At 43.6% G+C, this 19,552-nt stretch overlaps 1 protein-coding gene across 1 annotated transcript in view; it reads right to left on the minus strand.

Moving 5' to 3' along the window:
- znf385c (zinc finger protein 385C) overlaps window positions 1–19,552 on the minus strand; it is a 453,093-nt gene that overhangs the window by 315,066 nt on the left and 118,475 nt on the right. The window contains exon 2 of the mRNA XM_034189945.1: window positions 9,043–9,357. Within this exon, the coding sequence (XP_034045836.1) occupies window positions 9,043–9,355 (313 nt within the window). The 5' untranslated portion in view covers window positions 9,356–9,357. The remainder of the gene's footprint in view (window positions 1–9,042; window positions 9,358–19,552) is intronic.

Below are 19,552 nucleotides of genomic sequence, written 5' to 3' on the forward strand. Positions count from 1 at the left end.
CATACAGACAAAGAAACAAAACAAATGATCCCATATGTAATGCACAAAGGGTCACAGGACTGATGATTCTGAAACTGATGGGACCTTCACAGACACCCGACTGAAGACCTGTCAGAGATTTTGGACTGATTTTGAAGCAACAACCTTCACCACTACCATCAAAACACCAGGTTAAGGTCAGGTGTCGCGTGTTGCCTCATCCACCCCACTAGAGAAGAGCACTGGCAGATAACCGACCCATCCTCATGTCTCAAAAGAAACAATCTGCTGCAGCCAGGTGGACCTCTGGTGAACTTTCAGAAAAATCACTGCACGTAAATGACTACATTTGTCCCATATTCATAAATCCCACGATGAAAAACAATGAATAGACTTAATCTATGCTGGAATAAGATGTAATTACAGTACTTTCTGCAGTATAAGTCACTTTTTTAACTAGTTTGGGACATCCTGCGACTTATACTCGAAAGCAACATATGTACAGAAAAATCACAACTTCATTATTATTAGTACGAATATATTATTATTAATAATAATAATAATAAAATATTCATTTATTCATAGCGGGTGGTGGAGAAGCGGTTAGTGCACTTGGTTTCAGTGCGAAGGTTCTGGTTCAAACCCCACCCCTGCCATATTTTTCCATGTAATGTGGAGTTGCATCACGAAGGGCATCCGGCGCAAAACTTGTGCCAAATCAAAATGCAGATCCACCTCGGATCTGCTGTTGCGACCCCGAGTGAAAACAAGGGAACAGCTGAAGAGATTTACTTTTCATTCATTTTCTGCCACGATCCAGACAAGCTTCAAAAAATGAATGAATGAACAACAACAACATCACGACTGAAAGCTCTGAACAAAATAAACCCCAAAAATAAAATTACAAATGCCAAAATAAAAGTACGTTACATCAATGTACAAAAACCCCAAATTAACCCTCTGGGGTCTGAGGGTATTTTTTGGACAGTTCACTCACCTGGCATAGATGTTTTATTATTGCTGTTAACAGCTCTCCCTGCATCCTACAATCAAGTTTTATGTCTCTTTCTTTTCAGGACAACCTGTGCTTTCAGAATACTGTAATAAAGGTTTACAATCAAAAATAGGCAAGGAAAAAATAAAGCAAAAAATAATTTTCCACACATTTATTCAAAACACACAAAAACTATAATAACAACTGTTTTGACACTTGATAAAGGTAATTTGAGGTCTTGTGTGAAAGACTGTACAACAAAAAGGTTCAAACAAACACAAATGCACATTTTGAACAATATATACAAAATGGTCTATGCGTTTTGTTGTCCATTGATATGGTAAACAGTGCTTTACGCAGAGAAAGCAACAGAGTTATCCAGTAACATTCACATGCAAACTAGTGGAGCAATCCTGATAGTTACACGCTCTTTGTTTGAACACGTGAGATTGTCAGAGGCTCCCCGTCTGCAAAGTCTGCTTTCACTTTCGCTGTCCATAATGGCGCAGGGCACACTGAGTATGTACTAATAGTATGTACTCACTGGAGCACCCAGGGGGCTATTCAAACGGGCCAACTAGTAACACATCACTCCTGAAAATGATCTTTGGCTTTTCACGTGAAGTAAATCTGCCCTACGATTGGATTTTGGAAAACCATGTGATGGTGAACCAATTATGATTGGACACTCACATTGCGCAGGTCATCACACAGCTTCAATGAGGACTACAAAGATGGCTGATGGCTTTCTCGAAAGTCTGCAGAGTTAACTTTTTAGCAAAAACAAAAAGTAAGTTTCTATCTCATATCATTAAAAAGTTATTTATAATTTAGTAAAGCTTGGTCTTAGCCGTCATATACGACGGCATCGGCCCCAGAGGATTAAAGAGCTGATAATACAGATAACACGAATGTACACCTGCTGCGAGTTACTCTCTGGAAAATATGATCCATTTCCCGACCACCTGATGGAAGTACACTGTGGACCTTTACACTGGTTACATAGGTCAACTGGTTCTTGAGATATCATGCTAAGAATGGCAATATCTTGAATATCTTGTTGTGACCTTGAAACTGACCCCAAGGTCAGGGGATCACCCAAGTACACCCTTATGCTAAATATGAATGAGACTGGTCAACTGGTTTTACAACCCCTGGCAAAAATTATGGAATCACCGGCCTCGGAGGATGTTCATTCAGTTGTTTAATTTTGTAGAAAAAAAGCAGATCACAGAAATGACACAAAACTAAAGTCATTTCAAATGGCAACCTTCTGGCTTTAAGAAACACTATAAGAAATCAAGAAAAAAAGATTGTGGCAGTCAGTAACGGTTACTTTTTTAGACCAAGCAGAGGAAAAAAATATGGACTCACTCAATTCTGAGGAAAAAATTATGGAATCACCCTGTAAATTTCCATCCCCAAAACTAACACCTGCATCATATCAGATCTGCTCGTTAGTCTGCATCTAAAAAGGAGTGAACACACCTTGGAGAGCTGTTGCACCAAGTGGACTGACATAAATCATGGCTTCAACACGAGAGATGTCAACTGAAACAAAGGAGAGGATTATCAAACTCTTAAAAGAGAGTAAATCATCACGCAATGTTGCAAAAGATGTTGGTTGTTCACAATCAGCTGTGTCTAAACTCTGGACCAAATACAAACAATATGGGAAGGTTGTTAAAGGCAAACATACTGGTAGACCAAGGAAGACATCAAAGCGTCAAGACAGAAAACTTAAAGCAATATGTCTCAAAAATCGAAAAATGTACAACAAAACAAATGAGGAACGAATGGGAGGAAACTGGAGTCAACGTCTGTGACCGAACTGTAAGAAACCGCCTAAAGGAAATGGGATTTACATACAGAAAAGCTAAACGAAAGGCATCATTAACACCTAAACAGAAAAAAACAAGGCTACAATGGGCTAAGGAAAAGCAATTGTGGACTGTGGGTGACTGGATGAAAGTCATATTCAGTAATGAATCTCAAATCTGCATTGGGCAAGATGATGATCCTGGAACTTTTGTTTGGTGCTGTTCCAATGAGATTTATAAAGATGACTGCCTGAAGAGAACATGTAAATTTCCACAGTCATTGATGATATGGGGCTGCATGTCAGGTAAAGGCACTGGGGAGATGGCTGTCATTACATCATCAATAAATGCACAATTTTATGTTGATATTTTGGACAATTGAAAGGATGTTTGGGGATGATGAAATCATTTTTCAAGATGATAATGCATCTTGCCATAGAGCAAAAACTGCAAAAACATTCCTTGCAAAAAGACACATAGGGTCAGTGTCAACGAGCAGATCTGATTTGATGCAGGTGTTAATTTGGGGGATGAAATTTACAGGGTGATTCCATAATTTTTTCCTCAGAATTGAGTGATTCCATATTTTTTTCCTCTGCTTGGTCTAAAAAAGTAACCGTTACTGACTGCCACAATCTTTTTTCTTGATTTCTTATAGCGTTTCTTAAAGCCAGAAAGTTGCCATTTGAAATGACTTTAGTTTTGTGTCATGTCTGTGATCTGCTTTTTTTCTACAAAATTAAACAACTGAATGAACATCCTCTGAGGCCGGTGATTCCATTATTTTTGCCAGGGGTTGTATACAAGGGGGATAGAAAGCAGAAATAACCTGAACTACAGTTTGGAAATATTGTGTTTGAAAGCACTGAATGAAGTCTGTGGGCCGACTTTGAAGCCTCATGGAGAATGTGGACATGATGTGGATTTCGTGGTTCACTGCAGCAGAGTGCACGTGCAGCTTGAATAAACAGAACTGCCAGCATTCGTAGCATCACTGTTGGAACTCACCTCTCATGTGCATGTATCCTACCGCAGTATGATGCGGTGGCTGTGAGCATTGTGAAGTGATTTTCTGTGTGTATAAACTATTTTCATCAATGGCCTTTGTTGTTTTATTTAATACCAATATTTTCCTGAAGCTTCTTGGATTTTAGGTTTGCGTTTCCACAGAGATGTATTTGATATTTGTGGAGATGTGTTCTAACGGAAGATCATATTTTTAAGCCAGCCACCATCTCTCCCCAAACACACACACACACACACTTTTTGTAACTACACAGATTAATTTTGTTTGCATCACAGAATTTCAAACCTTTTTGATGGTCTCGTATAACCTGGGTGAAATCTGTTTGTACTCATAATCGAGGGAAATAAAAAGAAAAACATATCGCTGAGAACCAGCATTGTGGAAACACTAAAGTGACTGACCCACATCGTGACCGTTTCATGGTGAAGAATACAGATGACAAAAAGCAGAAGATGACATTTTAAACCTTTGCTGGAATGAAATTTCCGAGGTGAAAATAAAGAGTAGTTGCTCATTTCACTGATTATTAGGGCTGAGTGTCCGGTCAGACTGCTCAGTCAACATGATGAATCCAAAAAAGCCCACTGAGAAGAACTGCCAGTGATGTCAGACAAAGTGAAAAAGTACAGGTGAAGTGTTGGTACTGACAGGTGATGTCAGTTTGTTGAAGAGGGAGACAAACTAGAGTTTTGTGCTTTTTTTTTTAAGGGCTGCCTTGTCACTGCAGTCCAAACAAAACAGCGAAAATGTGTATTTTTCACAGTATCCACAACATGTTGTGTATGAAAGTGATTTTTTTCAGTTAATTGTAAGGACAATCAATGATTTCACCAAAAATGGCCTAAGATTTACAGTAAAATGGAAATGTTCCACCAAAAATGTTGGATTCTTAATTTTGGTTTGTTTTGTTGTATGGTTTTGTACCATATGACTGGATAGCAGATGGATGGAAATTTAGTTCACTTCAACCAAGCCAGACTAACTGTTCAGGTAGTTAAGGTAGACATTCTTTGAACTTCTGCAATTAGCACTGTTGCCTAACTATGTTGAGTTCAGTTGCCAAAATGGAATCTACTGTCTTGGTTCACATTTATGCAACAATCATTGTGCTTTCATCTTAAAAGGACCAGTTATCCAAGAACTTCTACATTGAAACTGGAATCGACAGACTCCTTGGAATTCCACAGGGTAGCATTCTAGTGCCTCCCAATTTCATCTTTTCTTGAGGTTGCATCATTTCAAATTATGCGATGATTCTAATGTAATTCTAAAAGACATTTTTGGGCATTTGTGGAACCAAATGACTCCAACCTTCCCAAAATACCTGTCTTTGTGCAAATAATAATTACTAGAATTACATTTTTATTCAGAGGTGGAAATCCACAGCTTCAGTGAGTAAAAGTCCAAGTATCTATGTTCCGTCCTCCCATTAAACCAGCTGATTCTAATTATTCAACTGTTCAAGCAGCTAGATGAGCTAATCACCTAGTTTTGTCGAAGCACAAGTAGAAGAAATACATGGTAGGACTTAGTGGATGATAGGATGTACGACATTGCCACAAAATTAGGTGAACACAAACCTGCAAATTGAATTGAATGAAAAGACAGAAATGGTTCAAATTACTCCTGTCAATGTCTAAGACCTAATAATGCCACACCCTGTCGACAGGACTTTGTTTCAGTGTGGAAAGTTCCCGGTTCAAACCCCACCCCTGCCACATTCTTCTGTGTAATGTGGAGTTGCATCAGGAAGGACAACCGTCGTAAAACTTGTGCCAATTCAGCATGCAGCTCCACCTCGATTTGCTGTGGCGACCCCGAGTGAAAAACAAGGGAGCAGCCGATGGGACTTATTTTATAATCTCACATTAAAAAAGGTAACCATGCCGGTATTTTACTGCCTATGTAACCTTTAATTAGAATGTTATTATATTTAATGAGGTGAAATGTGTACTTGGAACATAAAGAAAGGTTTCTAAGGATGGAGTCAACAGAGGCCAGGTAGCAAAGTATCATTCTTTTATGATAAAGGTTGATCCCATTATTCATCAGTTTTCTTAGGGAAAAAAAACCCCAGCTATAAACACCTCTGATGTTGGGGTTGTGTTGCTGAAGGGCATCTTGACTTTTGATTCGTTACATTCACCAGACTGTGGAAATAGCTGAACTTCTAGTGAATCATTCCACCTTCGATGTATCTTTTTTTAGGGTTTGACATTTAAAATGTCTCAATGCACCACTGGTTATTTTACTTGCTTCGAAAAGGTTCATGTCCCATTTTTCCAAAATATTTCTTTGAAACCGTGCTCGGTGTAATTCTACCAGCTCTGTCACATACAGAGTGTGGCACACCTTTCGTATCATCAGGCTTGAATCCCCCTAAATAAAGGTCTGTGCATCCCAAATGATTACACACGAATATATAAAATATGCAAAATGATAGAATTTTCAATCACACCTTGTGATAAGGTTCCAATTTGCAACCAATCCAGTAGTCTGTAATTCTGTTCTCAAAAAGGATGTGGGTCTGAAATTTCGCTAAATAATAAATTTAGTTCGGTAACTTTTAGACTGCTAACATATTTTTGTGGGCATAGTGAATAAAGCTGAAGAGTTAAAAACATTTGTAAAGTTTGAAATCAAAGATTTTAGTGCCTGTTACATGTTTTGTAGCAGACAGCCATGAATAGTAGCGCTCTATCCTCTGCAGACAGAGGAGAGCTGAGAGAAAGGAAGAGGGAGGAAAGGGGAAAAAAGATCATTTCTCTTCACACTATATAGACTTGCCAGTCATTTCACTGGAGTCTTGCACAAACAGACAGTTTTGACTAATGGTTATAATTTTAAACAAACTAATTCTGGACCAATTATTGAAATTACCATCACATATGTCGTTTTACAAAGTGAAAATATCAGCTATATGTTTTAGCTTTAAAGCAATGCACGGATTTTGAAGGTTTTAGCGTTTAGACACACATACCGCATTGCATTATGGGTACATTAGTTTCCTGACATCAGTGCTTGGTTGGCTGGTCAGTATAACACAGTTACTGAAACGTGTTGTGGGTGTTACAAATAAAGCTGTATTTGTAAATGTCATTTTTTTATTTGTAAAAAAAAAGGCAAATTGAAAACTGAAAACTCTTTGGTAAGTCCATCACTTTTAGCAAATGTGTGGCTGCTCACACTGCCATAAACACTGGCATCTACTGGCAGTAGATGTTCATGGCAGTGTGCCACTCAAACAGTGAAGAAATATGACATGTTTTTAGAACACGACAAACCCTGCTCAGATCCACTATATATGTCTATAAACCACACAGATTGCCAAGAAATCTGCTCTTCAGAATGCTGAAACAACACACAAGAGATGCTGAAGCACCATTGTCCTTCCAATTTCTTTTGGACACACAACAGACTCTTGGAACTTTGTGATCTGATAAAGGATGTTATGAGCCCCAACTAAATAACAGTGCATCCCACTGTACTTCTGGAAGTTGGAGCGTCAATTGCTTTTATACATGCACAAATGTAAAAGAATGAAATAAATCTGATTAATGGTATGCATGTACTGAAGAAACTGGACTATTGCTGAGAAGCCTAGGTGTGTTAATCCAATGAGAGTCATTATCCAATATAGCATATCGCATTTTGCTGTAATACATGACCACTTGAATATTCAGATAACTCCAGTAATCAGATAATGATCCAGTTTTTCGCTTGTGGGGCCATTGTCTTAACACAAGAGGGGTGCACTCCAACTACAGGTACGTGGCACCACCTCCTGTTCTGGATGTATGATGAAAAGCATAATCTGCAATTATAAAATAACCCCTATTATATATGGGCCAATCTGGTGCTCCAACCTGGAAACCATATTTGTCTCTGCTTTGAGTAAGCCTGAGTCAGATCTCTAAAGTGAAGCACAAGGGGAGCTAGGATCACTACCTTTGCACCCCCCCTCCCCCCTCCAGGACTAAACCAAACCAACTTTTTTTAGGTTCCTTAGATGACCCCAAAACACAATCAGGATGTTCCCAAAAATAAAAACTGGCCTCAAGCCAGTTATCCAAGATGGCCACCAAAAATTTTTTTTTCACTAAACACCTTTACACAACATATAAACAACTTAAATATCACAGCGATCCAATGGGAAGGCCATTGCAGGTCACAGCAAACTCATTTGTGCCTAAACTAAATTCATTCATGGGTTTAAGATTCAAAATGGTGTCCAAAATGGCTGCCAATAGACCTTTATCATTAAAATACATAGTAGGAACAAACAATAGACTTAATAATGACAGAAATCATTGGTGTTTTAGTAAAAAAAAAAATGGCGGCCATCTTGGATAACTGGCTTGAGGTCAGTTTTTATTTTTGGGAACATCCTGATTGTGTTTTGGAGTCATCTATGGAACCTAAAAAAGTTGTTTTGGTTTAGTCCTGGGGGGGGGGGCAAAGGTTGTGGTCGTAGCTCTCCTAGTAAAGCAAGGTAGGTCAAGATGAGAGACCTCTTAAGAAGACCAGGAGCTGGGTGTGTTTCTCCAGGTAAAATTGGCATTGTGTCAGGAAGGGTATCTGTTGTAAAACTTGCGCCAATAGAGCTGTACTGGCTCTATTGTGGTGACTTAGAACAAAAAGGGGGACAGCCAAAAGACAAACAACAACTGGCATCAACTGAGCACCCGATTAGAACTGTGCCACCTCAGTCCCTGTAGTGTTGCATTCTGTTTTATTTGTGCGCAGCCTGTATTTAACTTATTAAAAAGACAAATTCAATTGAGATGCCGAGTCTCCCGGAACTCAGTCCTAATCGAGGCTGCGACTCAGAAGACAAAATGTCCAGCTTCATTCCAGCTGCATTACTCTGAGGAACACACCCGTCAAACACAACCAGCACTTAATTAGCTTCTCTATTGCTGACATCACTTCGCTTTGCTGTTGTGTGTGTTTGCTCAGCCCAAGGCTCTGTCTGAACACATTTCAGCAAATAGAATCCAATTTGTTTAACTTGTGTTGAGTACAAGCAGGGGGCAGGGGGTTGGCACAGAGAGCCTCATGGTGGCGGACTGTGACCACTGTGTGGGTTTTTGTTAAGCCGTGTGGCTCCTTTGCATGATGCACCATGCACAGATCCACACTATAGCCAATGTTCTGCATTTATATGGCATTTAGCAACAATAAACAAACACATGGTCAGTCACGCAGCGGTCCAGACCTACCTGTGGTACTGGACATCTTGCCATTGCTCATTTTCTTGAGTCTCTTCTGGTGGGATTTGCCATTATAGTGGATCTGGGCCTGTGCGGCTGAGTTGAGTTGGATGTTGCAGACGTCACACAGTGTGTACCTCCTCTCTTTCCTCTCCCTTTTGGCTTTGTAGAGCGCAGCAGTCATAGTGCCCCCTGGTGGGTGATGTTCTGGCATTGCACCCTCATCTTGGCCCTTGCAACCAGCCTGAACACCCATCTGCATGGCCACCCCGGAGCCAAACGCTGTGTTGGACAGAGCGTTTGGGCTGAACGGACGCTTCATACCTGGTCGGACAAGGAGAGAAAAAGGGAACCAAAGGAATCGGGTGTTAGAATGTGTGTGCACGGTATAATGACCAAAGCAAATCATGTTCAACAGGAACGGTGGTGTCATTCTGCCCAGTCTGACCTGGTCTCCACAAAGCAACTCTTCTCACAACTAAAAGCAGGCAGAAACACCCCTGATGAACACAGCAACGGAAAACACAGACATCCTTCAAATGACACGTCCAAATGGACTCAAAGTGGACACATGATACTGCTCAGTACTTCAGAAAGCTAAGCCGCGGCTGTCCTCCTAGGGTGTAATGAGACACCACTTGGTGGAGACAGAGTGCTGCAGTGTGGCTCTCTGAGGACCAGCATGTTCCTTCTGTCAATCCGCTTCACATCTGGCGATTACATGCCATTATGTGCACCTCAGGAAACTAAAGTGTTACAGCAGCCTCTGTGCCCTGATCAGGAAAAAAACAAACAAACAACTGTCAGATTTATGAAGTGGCTCAAGTCTGCTGAGATCAAGAGGACAGATTAAGACATTTCAAGATTTATTCCATCCACATGTTTGCAATTTAAAAAAAAAAACCTACTGGCTGTAAAGAGAGACTGTATACTGGATCTTGATTAATGTATAGATTATGATTAGTGTGTCTGTAAAACAACTAATTATTATAATTATAACAAGAGCAAGCCGAGATTTCTGACGTCCACCAATCCGGATCACCTCCAAAGTGGAGTCTTCTATGGCCCAATATCCATCTGTGGTGCAAATTTGGTCAGAATCCATGAAGTAGTTTTAACATAATCCTAAAGTGAAATCTTGATCCAGAATCTGGATCACCTCCAAAATTTAATGGAGTCTTTTACGCTCTAATATCCATCTGTGGTGCAAATTTGGTGAGAATCCATGAAGTAGTTTTAACGTAATCCTAAAGTGGAATCTTGATCCAGAATCTGGATCACCTCCAAAATTTAATGGCGTCTTTTATGCTCTAATATCCATCTGTGGTGAAAATTTGGTGAGAATCCAAGAAATAGTTTTGATGTAAACCTAAAGTGAAATCTTGATCCAGAATCCGGATCACCTCCAAAATGTAATGGAGTCTTTTATGCTCTAATATCCATATGTGGTGAAACCTTTGTCAAAATTCTGTGCAGTAGTTTTGATGTAATCCTGCTAACAGGCAGACAGACAAAAAAATAAATGCTGATGTTACGTCTAACAACACCAAAACATAAACAGTCACACTTTCCCGGTGTCACCAACCGAACGGTCCCCCCTAAAAATTGCTCCGCCCTGCCTCCACTCCGCATGCACCATTTCGGACCACAGCATCATGTCTGAGACCGACTCTCTGAGTCGGACTCTCTACACCCAAAGCGATCAAAGGGAATAATGTTATTATTAACCATCAGATGACAAAGTAAAACCTCTTGAATTATTCTAAAGTCAGTTTTAAGCAGAAACTTGGACGTTTTAAGTAGAAATGAAGCGATAATCATCTCATTTCTCTACCAACGCGCCAAAATGACAGGCGCTGTACAAAAGCTTCAGATATCTGTCGCAGAGATAGATGATAACTGGAGTGCAGTTTTAAGCAGAAACGAGGTGATAATCTATGGATTGCAGCTGATGCTCAGAAATGATGCTGCTGACGCTCCAAAATGACACATTCACAGTGAAGGCAGCATGAACTGATTTTTAGGGAGGACCATTCGGGCCGCGACACGGACCAAGTCAGTGCTGTTATATTCCACTGAACTAGTCAAAACTGAGTGAATTGGTCAGGAAAATTAAGATTATAGCCCATATAAAGTAGTGTCTGTAGGTGCAGAAACATTTAAAAATAGATTGAATTCAATTTATATAGATTAAACCAAGTTTATATATATATTAGCTGCAGGTACAGAGAAGATTAAAACTGGTTACACTAGATTTATATTTAATTCATACAGATTAAATACAGTTTAAGATATTTTAGCTGTCACTGCAGAGATGTTGAATACTGGTCAACACCAGAACATAAGTATTTTTTTCCATATAGATTATACGAGGTCTATTAGAAAAGTATCTGACCTTATTATTTTTTCAAAAACCATATGGATTTGAATCACGTGTGATTACATCACACATGCTTGAACCCTCGTGGGCATGCGAGAGTTTTTTCACGCCTGTCGGTTACGTCGCCCACCCTCTCGTCGATTTTTTCATTGTTTAGGAATGGCTCAGAGACTGCTGCTTTGTTTGATCAAAATTTTTTCAAAACTGTAAGGCACAACTGAGTGGTCACCGTTCGATAAATTCAGCTGGTTTTCGGTAAAAATTTTAACGGCTGATGAGAGATTTTGGTCTGGTAGTGTCGCCGTAAGGACGGCCCACGGCGCCTGACGGCGATCTGTGCTTCGAGGCGGCAGCGTCTCGCCGTTTCAAGTTGAAAACTTCCACATTTCAGGCTCTGTTGACCCAGTAAGTCGTCAGAGAACAGAGAACTTTCAGAAGAAGTCGGCATGAGGAGTTTATTCAGACATTCCATTGTTAACGGACATTTTGTAATGAAAGAACGTGCGGGCAGAGTCGCATGTCGGGCCGGACCCGACCGCGGGGGGTCGCCACAGGAAAAACGCCTCCGTTGGAAACCTTAACGGGCAAGTTGGAACATGCCCAAGCTGTTAAACAATTTCTCAGTTACTCACTTGTTGAAAGCCATCAAAAGCCGCCTGAATTTTACAAATGGTTTTCAACACGGAGGTGTTTTTCCTGTCGCGGCGCACACAGATTTGTCGAGTCGTCACGGAAACGACTCGGCGAATTTGCGCGCACGTCTTTCACTAAAAATGTCCTTAAACAGTGGAATGTCCGCATAAAGTCCTCATGCCGGCCTCTTCTGCATCTTCTCTGTTCTCTCACGACGTCCTGGGTGAATTAAGCCTTAAATTAGGATGTTTTCAGGTCGAAACAGGCCGACAACGGCGCCTGGAAGCGCTGCAGGGCGTCCCGCTCCGTGGGAAGTCCTTACACCGACAGAAACACCCCATAATCGCTCATCAGCCGTTAAACTTTTCACCGAAAGCCATCTTAATTTCTCGAATAGTGTCCACTCGGATATTCCTCATAGTTCCAGAAAAAATTTTGATAAAGCAACACGCGCCGTCTCGAGCAGCGTGTGAAACAAAGGAATTCAGCCCAGAGGGCGGGACCACATCTCACTCAAGGCCTGCCCACAGGGAAATGACATCACCGACGCGTGAAAAAACTCACGCATGCGCACGAGGGTTCAAGCATGATTGGTGTAATCGCATGTCATTCAAATCCATATAGTTAAAAAAAATAATGAAAGGGTCGGTTTATTATCTAAGAGACCTCATAAGTATTGTTTTGCTGTCACCCTACAAACGTTTAGAACCAGATTACATTAGATTTATACAGATTATATGTCTTTTAAACTGTTTTGTTGTCATCTTAGAGATGTTTTCAACCAGATTATACGGTGCATCCAGAAAGTATTCACAGCGCTTCATTTTTTCCCCACATTTTGTGTTAAACCTTTTTTCCAAAATGGAGAAAGATCATTTTAACCTCAAAATTCTACCCACAATATCCCATAATGATAACATGAAAAAAGCTATTTTCCCAAATACATTATATATAAATAAACAGGCAGTTGTCCTCTTTGCAGCACCTCTCAAACTCCATTGGGTTGGATGGGGAGCATCAGTGCACAGCCATTTTCAGATCTCTCCACAGATGTTCAAAGTCAGGTCTGGAGTCTGGCTGGGACACTCAAGGATATTCACAGAGTTATCCTGAAGTCCATCCATCCATCCATCCATTTTCTTCCGCTTTATCCAGAGTCGGGTCGCGGGGGCAGCAGCTCAAGCAAAGCCGCCCAGACCTTCCAATCCACACACACCTCCCCCAGCTCCTCCAGGGGAACCCCAAGGCGTTCCCAAGCCAGCCGAGAGACGTAGTCCCTCCAGCGTGTCCTGGGTCTTCCCCGGGGCCTCCTCCCGATGGGACATGCCCGGAACACCTCTCCAGCGAGGTGTCCAGGGGGCATCCGGAAAAGATGCCCAAGTCACCTCAACTGGCTCCTTTCGATGTGGAGGACCAGCGGTTCAACTCCGAGCTCCTCCCGAGTGACCGAGCTCCTCACCCTATCTCTAAGGCAGTGCCCAGGCACCCTGCGGAGGAAACTCATCTTGGCCGCTTGTACTCGCGATCTCGTTCTTTCGGTTATGAGCCAAATCTCATGACCATAGGTGAGGATCGGAACGTAGATTGATCGGTAAATCAAGAGCTCTGCCCCCCTACTCAGCTCTCTCTTCACCACGACGGTCCAATACAATGACCGCATCACTGCAGATGCTGCACTGATCCGTCTGTCGATCTCATGCTCCATCCGCCCCTCACTCGTGAACAAGACCCCGAGATACTTAAACTCCTCCACTTGAGGCAAGGACACTTCACCGACCTGAAGAGGGCAAAGCAAACTTTTTCCGGTCGAGAACCATGGCCTCGGATTTGGAGGTGCTGATTTTTATCCTGGACGCTTCACACTCAACTGCAACCGCCCCAGTGCACACTGAAGGTCCTGATTTGACGAAGCCAACAGAACCACATCGTCCGCAAACAGCAGAGAGGAGATTCTGTGGTTCCCAAACCAGACCCCCTCTACACTCTGGCTGCGCCTAGAAATTCTGTCCATAAAGATAATGAACAGAACTGGTGACAAAGGGCAGCCCTGGCGGAGGCCAATGTGCACTGGAAACAGGTTTGACTTACTACTGGCAATGTGAACCAAGCTCCTGCTGCGGTCGTACAGGGACCGGATAGCCCTTAGCAAAGGGCCCAGCACCCCGTACTCCCGGAACACCTCCCACAGGGTGCCCCGAGGGACACGGTCAAACGCCTTCTCCAGATCCACAAAGCACATGTGGACTGGCTGGGCGAACTCCCATGAACCCTCGAGCACCCGATGGAGTGTGTAGAGCTGGTCCAGTGTGCCACGACCAGGACGAAAACCACACTGCTCCTCCTGAATCCGAGGTTCGACTATCGGTGGAATTCTCCTCTCCAGTACTCTGGAATAGATCTTACCGGGGAGGCTGAGGAGTGTGATCCCCCTGTAATTGGAACACACCCTCTGGTCCCCCTTCTTAAACAGAGGGTCCACCACCCCAGTCTGCCAATCCAGAGGCACTGTCCCCAACCGCCACGTGATGTTGCAGAGGCGTGTCAGCCAAGACAGTCCCACATCATCCAGAGATTTAAGGTAATCAGGACAGATTTCATCCACCCCAGGAGCCTTGCCACCGAGGAGCTTTCTAACCACTTCGATGACTTCGGCCTGGGTAATGGATGAGTCTGCCTCTGAATCCCCAGTCTCTGCTTCCTCTTCGGAAGACGTGACGATGGGATTGAGGAGATCCTCGAAGTATTCCTTACACCGCCCGACAACATCCCCAGTCAGGGTCAACAGCTCCCCACCCGCACCATAGACAGCGCTGGTGGAGAGCTGCTTCCGCCTCCTGAGCCGTCGGACGGTTTGCCAGAATTTCTTTGAGGCTGACCGACAGTCCTCCTCCATGGCCTCCCCGAACTCCTCCCAGGCCCGAGTTTTTGCCTCTGCGACCGCATGGGCTGCGGCACGCTTGGCCTGCCGGTACCTGTCAGCTGCCTCCGGGGTCCCACCTACCAATAAAGACAAGTAGGACTCCTTCTTCAGCTTGACAGCATCCCTTACTTCTGGCATCCACCACCAGGTTCGGGGATTGCCACCGTGACAGGCACCAGAGACCTTGCGACCACAGTTACGAGCGGCCACATCGACAATGGAGGTGGAGAACATGGTCCACTCAGATTCCATGTCTCCAACCTCCCCCGTAATCTGGGAGAAGCTCTCCCGGAGGTGGGAGTTGAAGACCTCACTGACAGAGGGTTCCGCCAGTCATTCCCAGCAGACCCTCACGATACGTTTGGGCCTGCCAGGTCTGACCAGCTTCCTCCCCTCCCAGCAGATCCAACTCACCACCAGGTGGTGATTGGTTGACAGCTCAGCCCCTCTCTTCACTCGAGTGTTCAAGACACGTGGCTGAAGGTCAGATGATACGACTACAAAGTCGATCATCAACCTCCGGCTCAGGGTGTCCTGGTGCCATGTGCACTTATGGACACGCTTGTGCTCGAACATGGTGTTCGTGATGGACAAACTGTGACTAGCACAGAACTCCAACAACTGAACACCACTCGGGCTCAGATCGGGGAGGCCGTTTTTCCCGATCACCCCCCTCCAGGTCTCACTGTCGCCGCCCACGTGGGTGTTGAAATCCCCCAGGACAACAATGGAGTCCCCAGTCGGAGCGCTATCTAGTACCCCTCCCAGGGACTCCAAGAAGGTCGGGTACTCTGCACTGCCGCTCGGCCCGTAGGCCAAGACGACAGTGAGAGACCTGTCCCCGATCTGAAGGCATAGGGACGCGACCCTCTCGTTCACCGGAGTGAACTCCAACACATGGCGACTGAGCTGGGGAGCAATAAGCAATGCGACAACAGCTCTCTGCCTCTTCCCAAGTGGAGCATCCAGCCCCTCTCCAGGAGTTGGGTACCACAGTCCAAGCTGTGCGTGGAGGTGAGCCCGATTATCTCTAGTCGGTATCTCTCAACTTCCCGCACAAGCTCAGGCTCCTTCCCCCCCAGTGAGGTGACATTCCATGTCCCAACAGCCAGGGGCTGTGAGCGCGGACCGGGCCGCCGGGCCACCTGCCCTCGACCACCACCCAGTCCTCTCTGCACCCGACCCCCATGTCCCCCTCTGCAGGTGGTGAACCCACAGGAGGGCGGGCTCATGTCGCTGTTTCGGGCTGAGCCCAGCCGGGACCCATGGGCTAAGGCCCGACCACCAGGCGCTCACACGTGACCCCCAACCCCAGGCCTGGCTCCAGGGTGGGGCCCCGGCTCCGCCATACCGGGCGACGTCTCGGTCCTTGATTTTTTACTGGTCATGGGAGCTTCTGAACTGCCCTTATTCTGACTGGTCACCTAGGACCTGTTTGCCTTGGGAGACCCAACAAGGGGCACAAAGCCCCCGACAACATAGCTCCTAGGATCATCCGGGTACGCAAACTCCCCCACCACAATAAGGTGGCAGCAAGAGGGGGAGTATCCTGACATCATGCCTTTGATATCTTGCCTGTGTGTTTAGGGTCATTGTCCTGTTGAGAGGTGAACTGCCACCCCAGTTTAAGGTCAGAGTGCTCTGGAGCAGGTTTTCATCCAGGATATCTTTGTACATTGCTACATTCATCTTTCCCTCAATCCTGACTAGTCTCCCAGTTCCTGCCACTGAAAAACATCCCCACAGCATGATGCTGCCACCACCATGCTTCACTCTAGGGATTGTGCCTGGTTTCCTCCAAATATGATGTCTGGCATTCACACCAAAGAGTTCAGTCTTTGTCTCATCAATCAATCAATCAATCAATCAATTTTTTTATATAGCGCCAAATCACAACAAACAGTTGCCCCAAGGCGCTTTATATTGTAAGGCAAGGCCATACAATAATTATGTAAAACCCCAACGGTCAAAACGACCCCCTGTGAGCAAGCACTTGGCTACAGTGGGAAGGAAAAACTCCCTTTTAACAGGAAGAAACCTCCAGCAGAACCAGGCTCAGGGAGGGGCAGTCTTCTGCTGGGACTGGTTGGGGCTGAGGGAGAGAACCAGGAAAAAGACATGCTGTGGAGGGGAGCAGAGATCGATCACTAATGATTAAATGCAGAGTGGTGCATACAGAGCAAAAAGAGAAAGAAACAGTGCATCATGGGAACTCCCCAGCAGTCTACGTCTATAGCAGCATAACTAAGGGATGGTTCAGGGTCACCTGATCCAGCCCTAACTATAAGCTTTAGCAAAAAGGAAAGTTTTAAGCCTAATCTTAAAAGTAGAGAGGGTGTCTGTCTCCCTGATCTGAATTGGGAGCTGGTTCCACAGGAGAGGAGCCTGAAAGCTGAAGGCTCTGCCTCCCATTCTACTCTTACAAACCCTAGGAACTACAAGTAAGCCTGCAGTCTGAGAGCGAAGCGCTCTATTGGGGTGATATGGTACTACGAGGTCCCTAAGATAAGATGGGACCTGATTATTCAAAACCTTATAAGTAAGAAGAAGAATTTTAAATTCTATTCTAGAATGAACAGGAAGCCAATGAAGAGAGGCCAATATGGGTGAAATATGCTCTCTCCTTCTAGTCCCTGTCAGTACTCTAGCTGCAGCATTTTGAATTAACTGAAGGCTTTTTAGGGAACTTTTAGGACAACCTGATAATAATGAATTACAATAGTCCAGCCTAGAGGAAATAAATGCATGAATTAGTTTTTCAGCATCACTCTGAGACAAGACCTTTCTGATTTTAGAGATATTGCGTAAATGCAAAAAAGCAGTCCTACATATTTGTTTAATATGCGCTTTGAATGACATATCCTGATCAAAAATGACTCCAAGATTTCTCACAGTATTACTAGAGGTCAGGGTAATGCCATCCACAGTAAGGATCTGGTTAGACACCATGTTTCTAAGATTTGTGGGGCCAAGTACAATAACTTCAGTTTTATCTGAGTTTAAAAGCAGGAAATTAGAGGTCATCCATGTCTTTATGTCTGTAAGACAATCCTGCAGTTTAGCTAATTGGTGTGTGTCCTCTGGCTTCATGGATAGATAAAGCTGGGTATCATCTGCGTAACAATGAAAATTTAAGTAATACCGTCTAATAATACTACCTAAGGGAAGCATGTATAAAGTGAATAAAATTGGTCCTAGCACAGAACCTTGTGGAACTCCATAATTAACTTTAGTCTGTGAAGAAGATTCCCCATTTACATGAACAAATTGTAATCTATTAGACAAATATGATTCAAACCACCGCAGCGCAGTGCCTTTAATACCTATGGCATGCTCTAATCTCTGTAATAAAATTTTATGGTCAACAGTATCAAAAGCAGCACTGAGGTCTAACAGAACAAGCACAGAGATGAGTCCACTGTCCGAGGCCATAAGAAGATCATTTGTAACCTTCACTAATGCTGTTTCTGTACTATGATGAATTCTAAAACCTGACTGAAACTCTTCAAATAGACCATTCCTCTGCAGATGATCAGTTAGCTGTTTTACAACTACCCTTTCAAGAATTTTTGAGAGAAAAGGAAGGTTGGAGATTGGCCTATAATTAGCTAAGATAGCTGGGTCAAGTGATGGCTTTTTAAGTAATGGTTTAATTACTGCCACCTTAAAAGGTGGCAGTAAATCATCAGACCAGAGAATTTTGTTTCTCATGGTCTGAGAGTCCTGCAGGTACCTTGTGGCAAACTCCAGGCAGGCTGCCATGTGTTTTTTACTAAGGAGTGGCTTATGTCTGGTCACTCTACCATACAGGCCTGATTGGTGGATTGTTGCAGAGATGGTTGTCTTTCTGGAAGGTTCTCCTTTATCCAGAGAGGAATGCTGGAGCTCTGACAGAGTGACTGTCACCTCCCTGACTAAGGCCACCGATCACTCAGTTTAGATGGGTGGCCAGCTCTAGGAAGAGTCCTGGTGGATCTGAACTTCTTCCAATTATGGATGATAGAGGCCACTGTGCTCATTGGGACCTTCAAAGCAACAGAACTGTTTCTGTGCCCTTCTCCAGATTTGTGCCTCGAGACAATCCTGTCTCAGAGGTCTACAGACAATTCCTTTGACTTCATGCTTGGTTTGTGCTCTGACATGCACTGTCAACAGTGGGACCTTATATGTACAACCCCTGGCAATAATTATGGAATCGCCGGCCTTGGAGGATGTTCATTCAGTTGTTTAATTTTGTAGAAAAAAAGCAGATCACACACATGACACAAAACTAAAGTCATTTCAAATGGCAACTTTCTGGCTTTAAGAAACACTATAAGAAATCAGGAAAAATAATTGTGGCAGTCAGTAACGGTTAATTTTTTAGACGAAGCAGAGGGGAAAAAAATATGGACTCACTCAATTCTGAGGAATAAATTATGGAATCACCAGTGTTGCCACAGTTACTTTGAAAAGGTAATCCAATTACTGATTACTGATTACTCCTTGAAAAAGTAACTTAGTAACTTTACTGATTACTCAATTGGAAAAGTAACTAAGTTAGATTACTAGTTACTTTTTTAGTTACTTTCTCCAGCTGCCGACAA

Source organism: Thalassophryne amazonica, chromosome 16 (assembly GCF_902500255.1).
Source record: "Thalassophryne amazonica chromosome 16, fThaAma1.1, whole genome shotgun sequence".
Taxonomy (NCBI): domain Eukaryota; kingdom Metazoa; phylum Chordata; class Actinopteri; order Batrachoidiformes; family Batrachoididae; genus Thalassophryne; species Thalassophryne amazonica.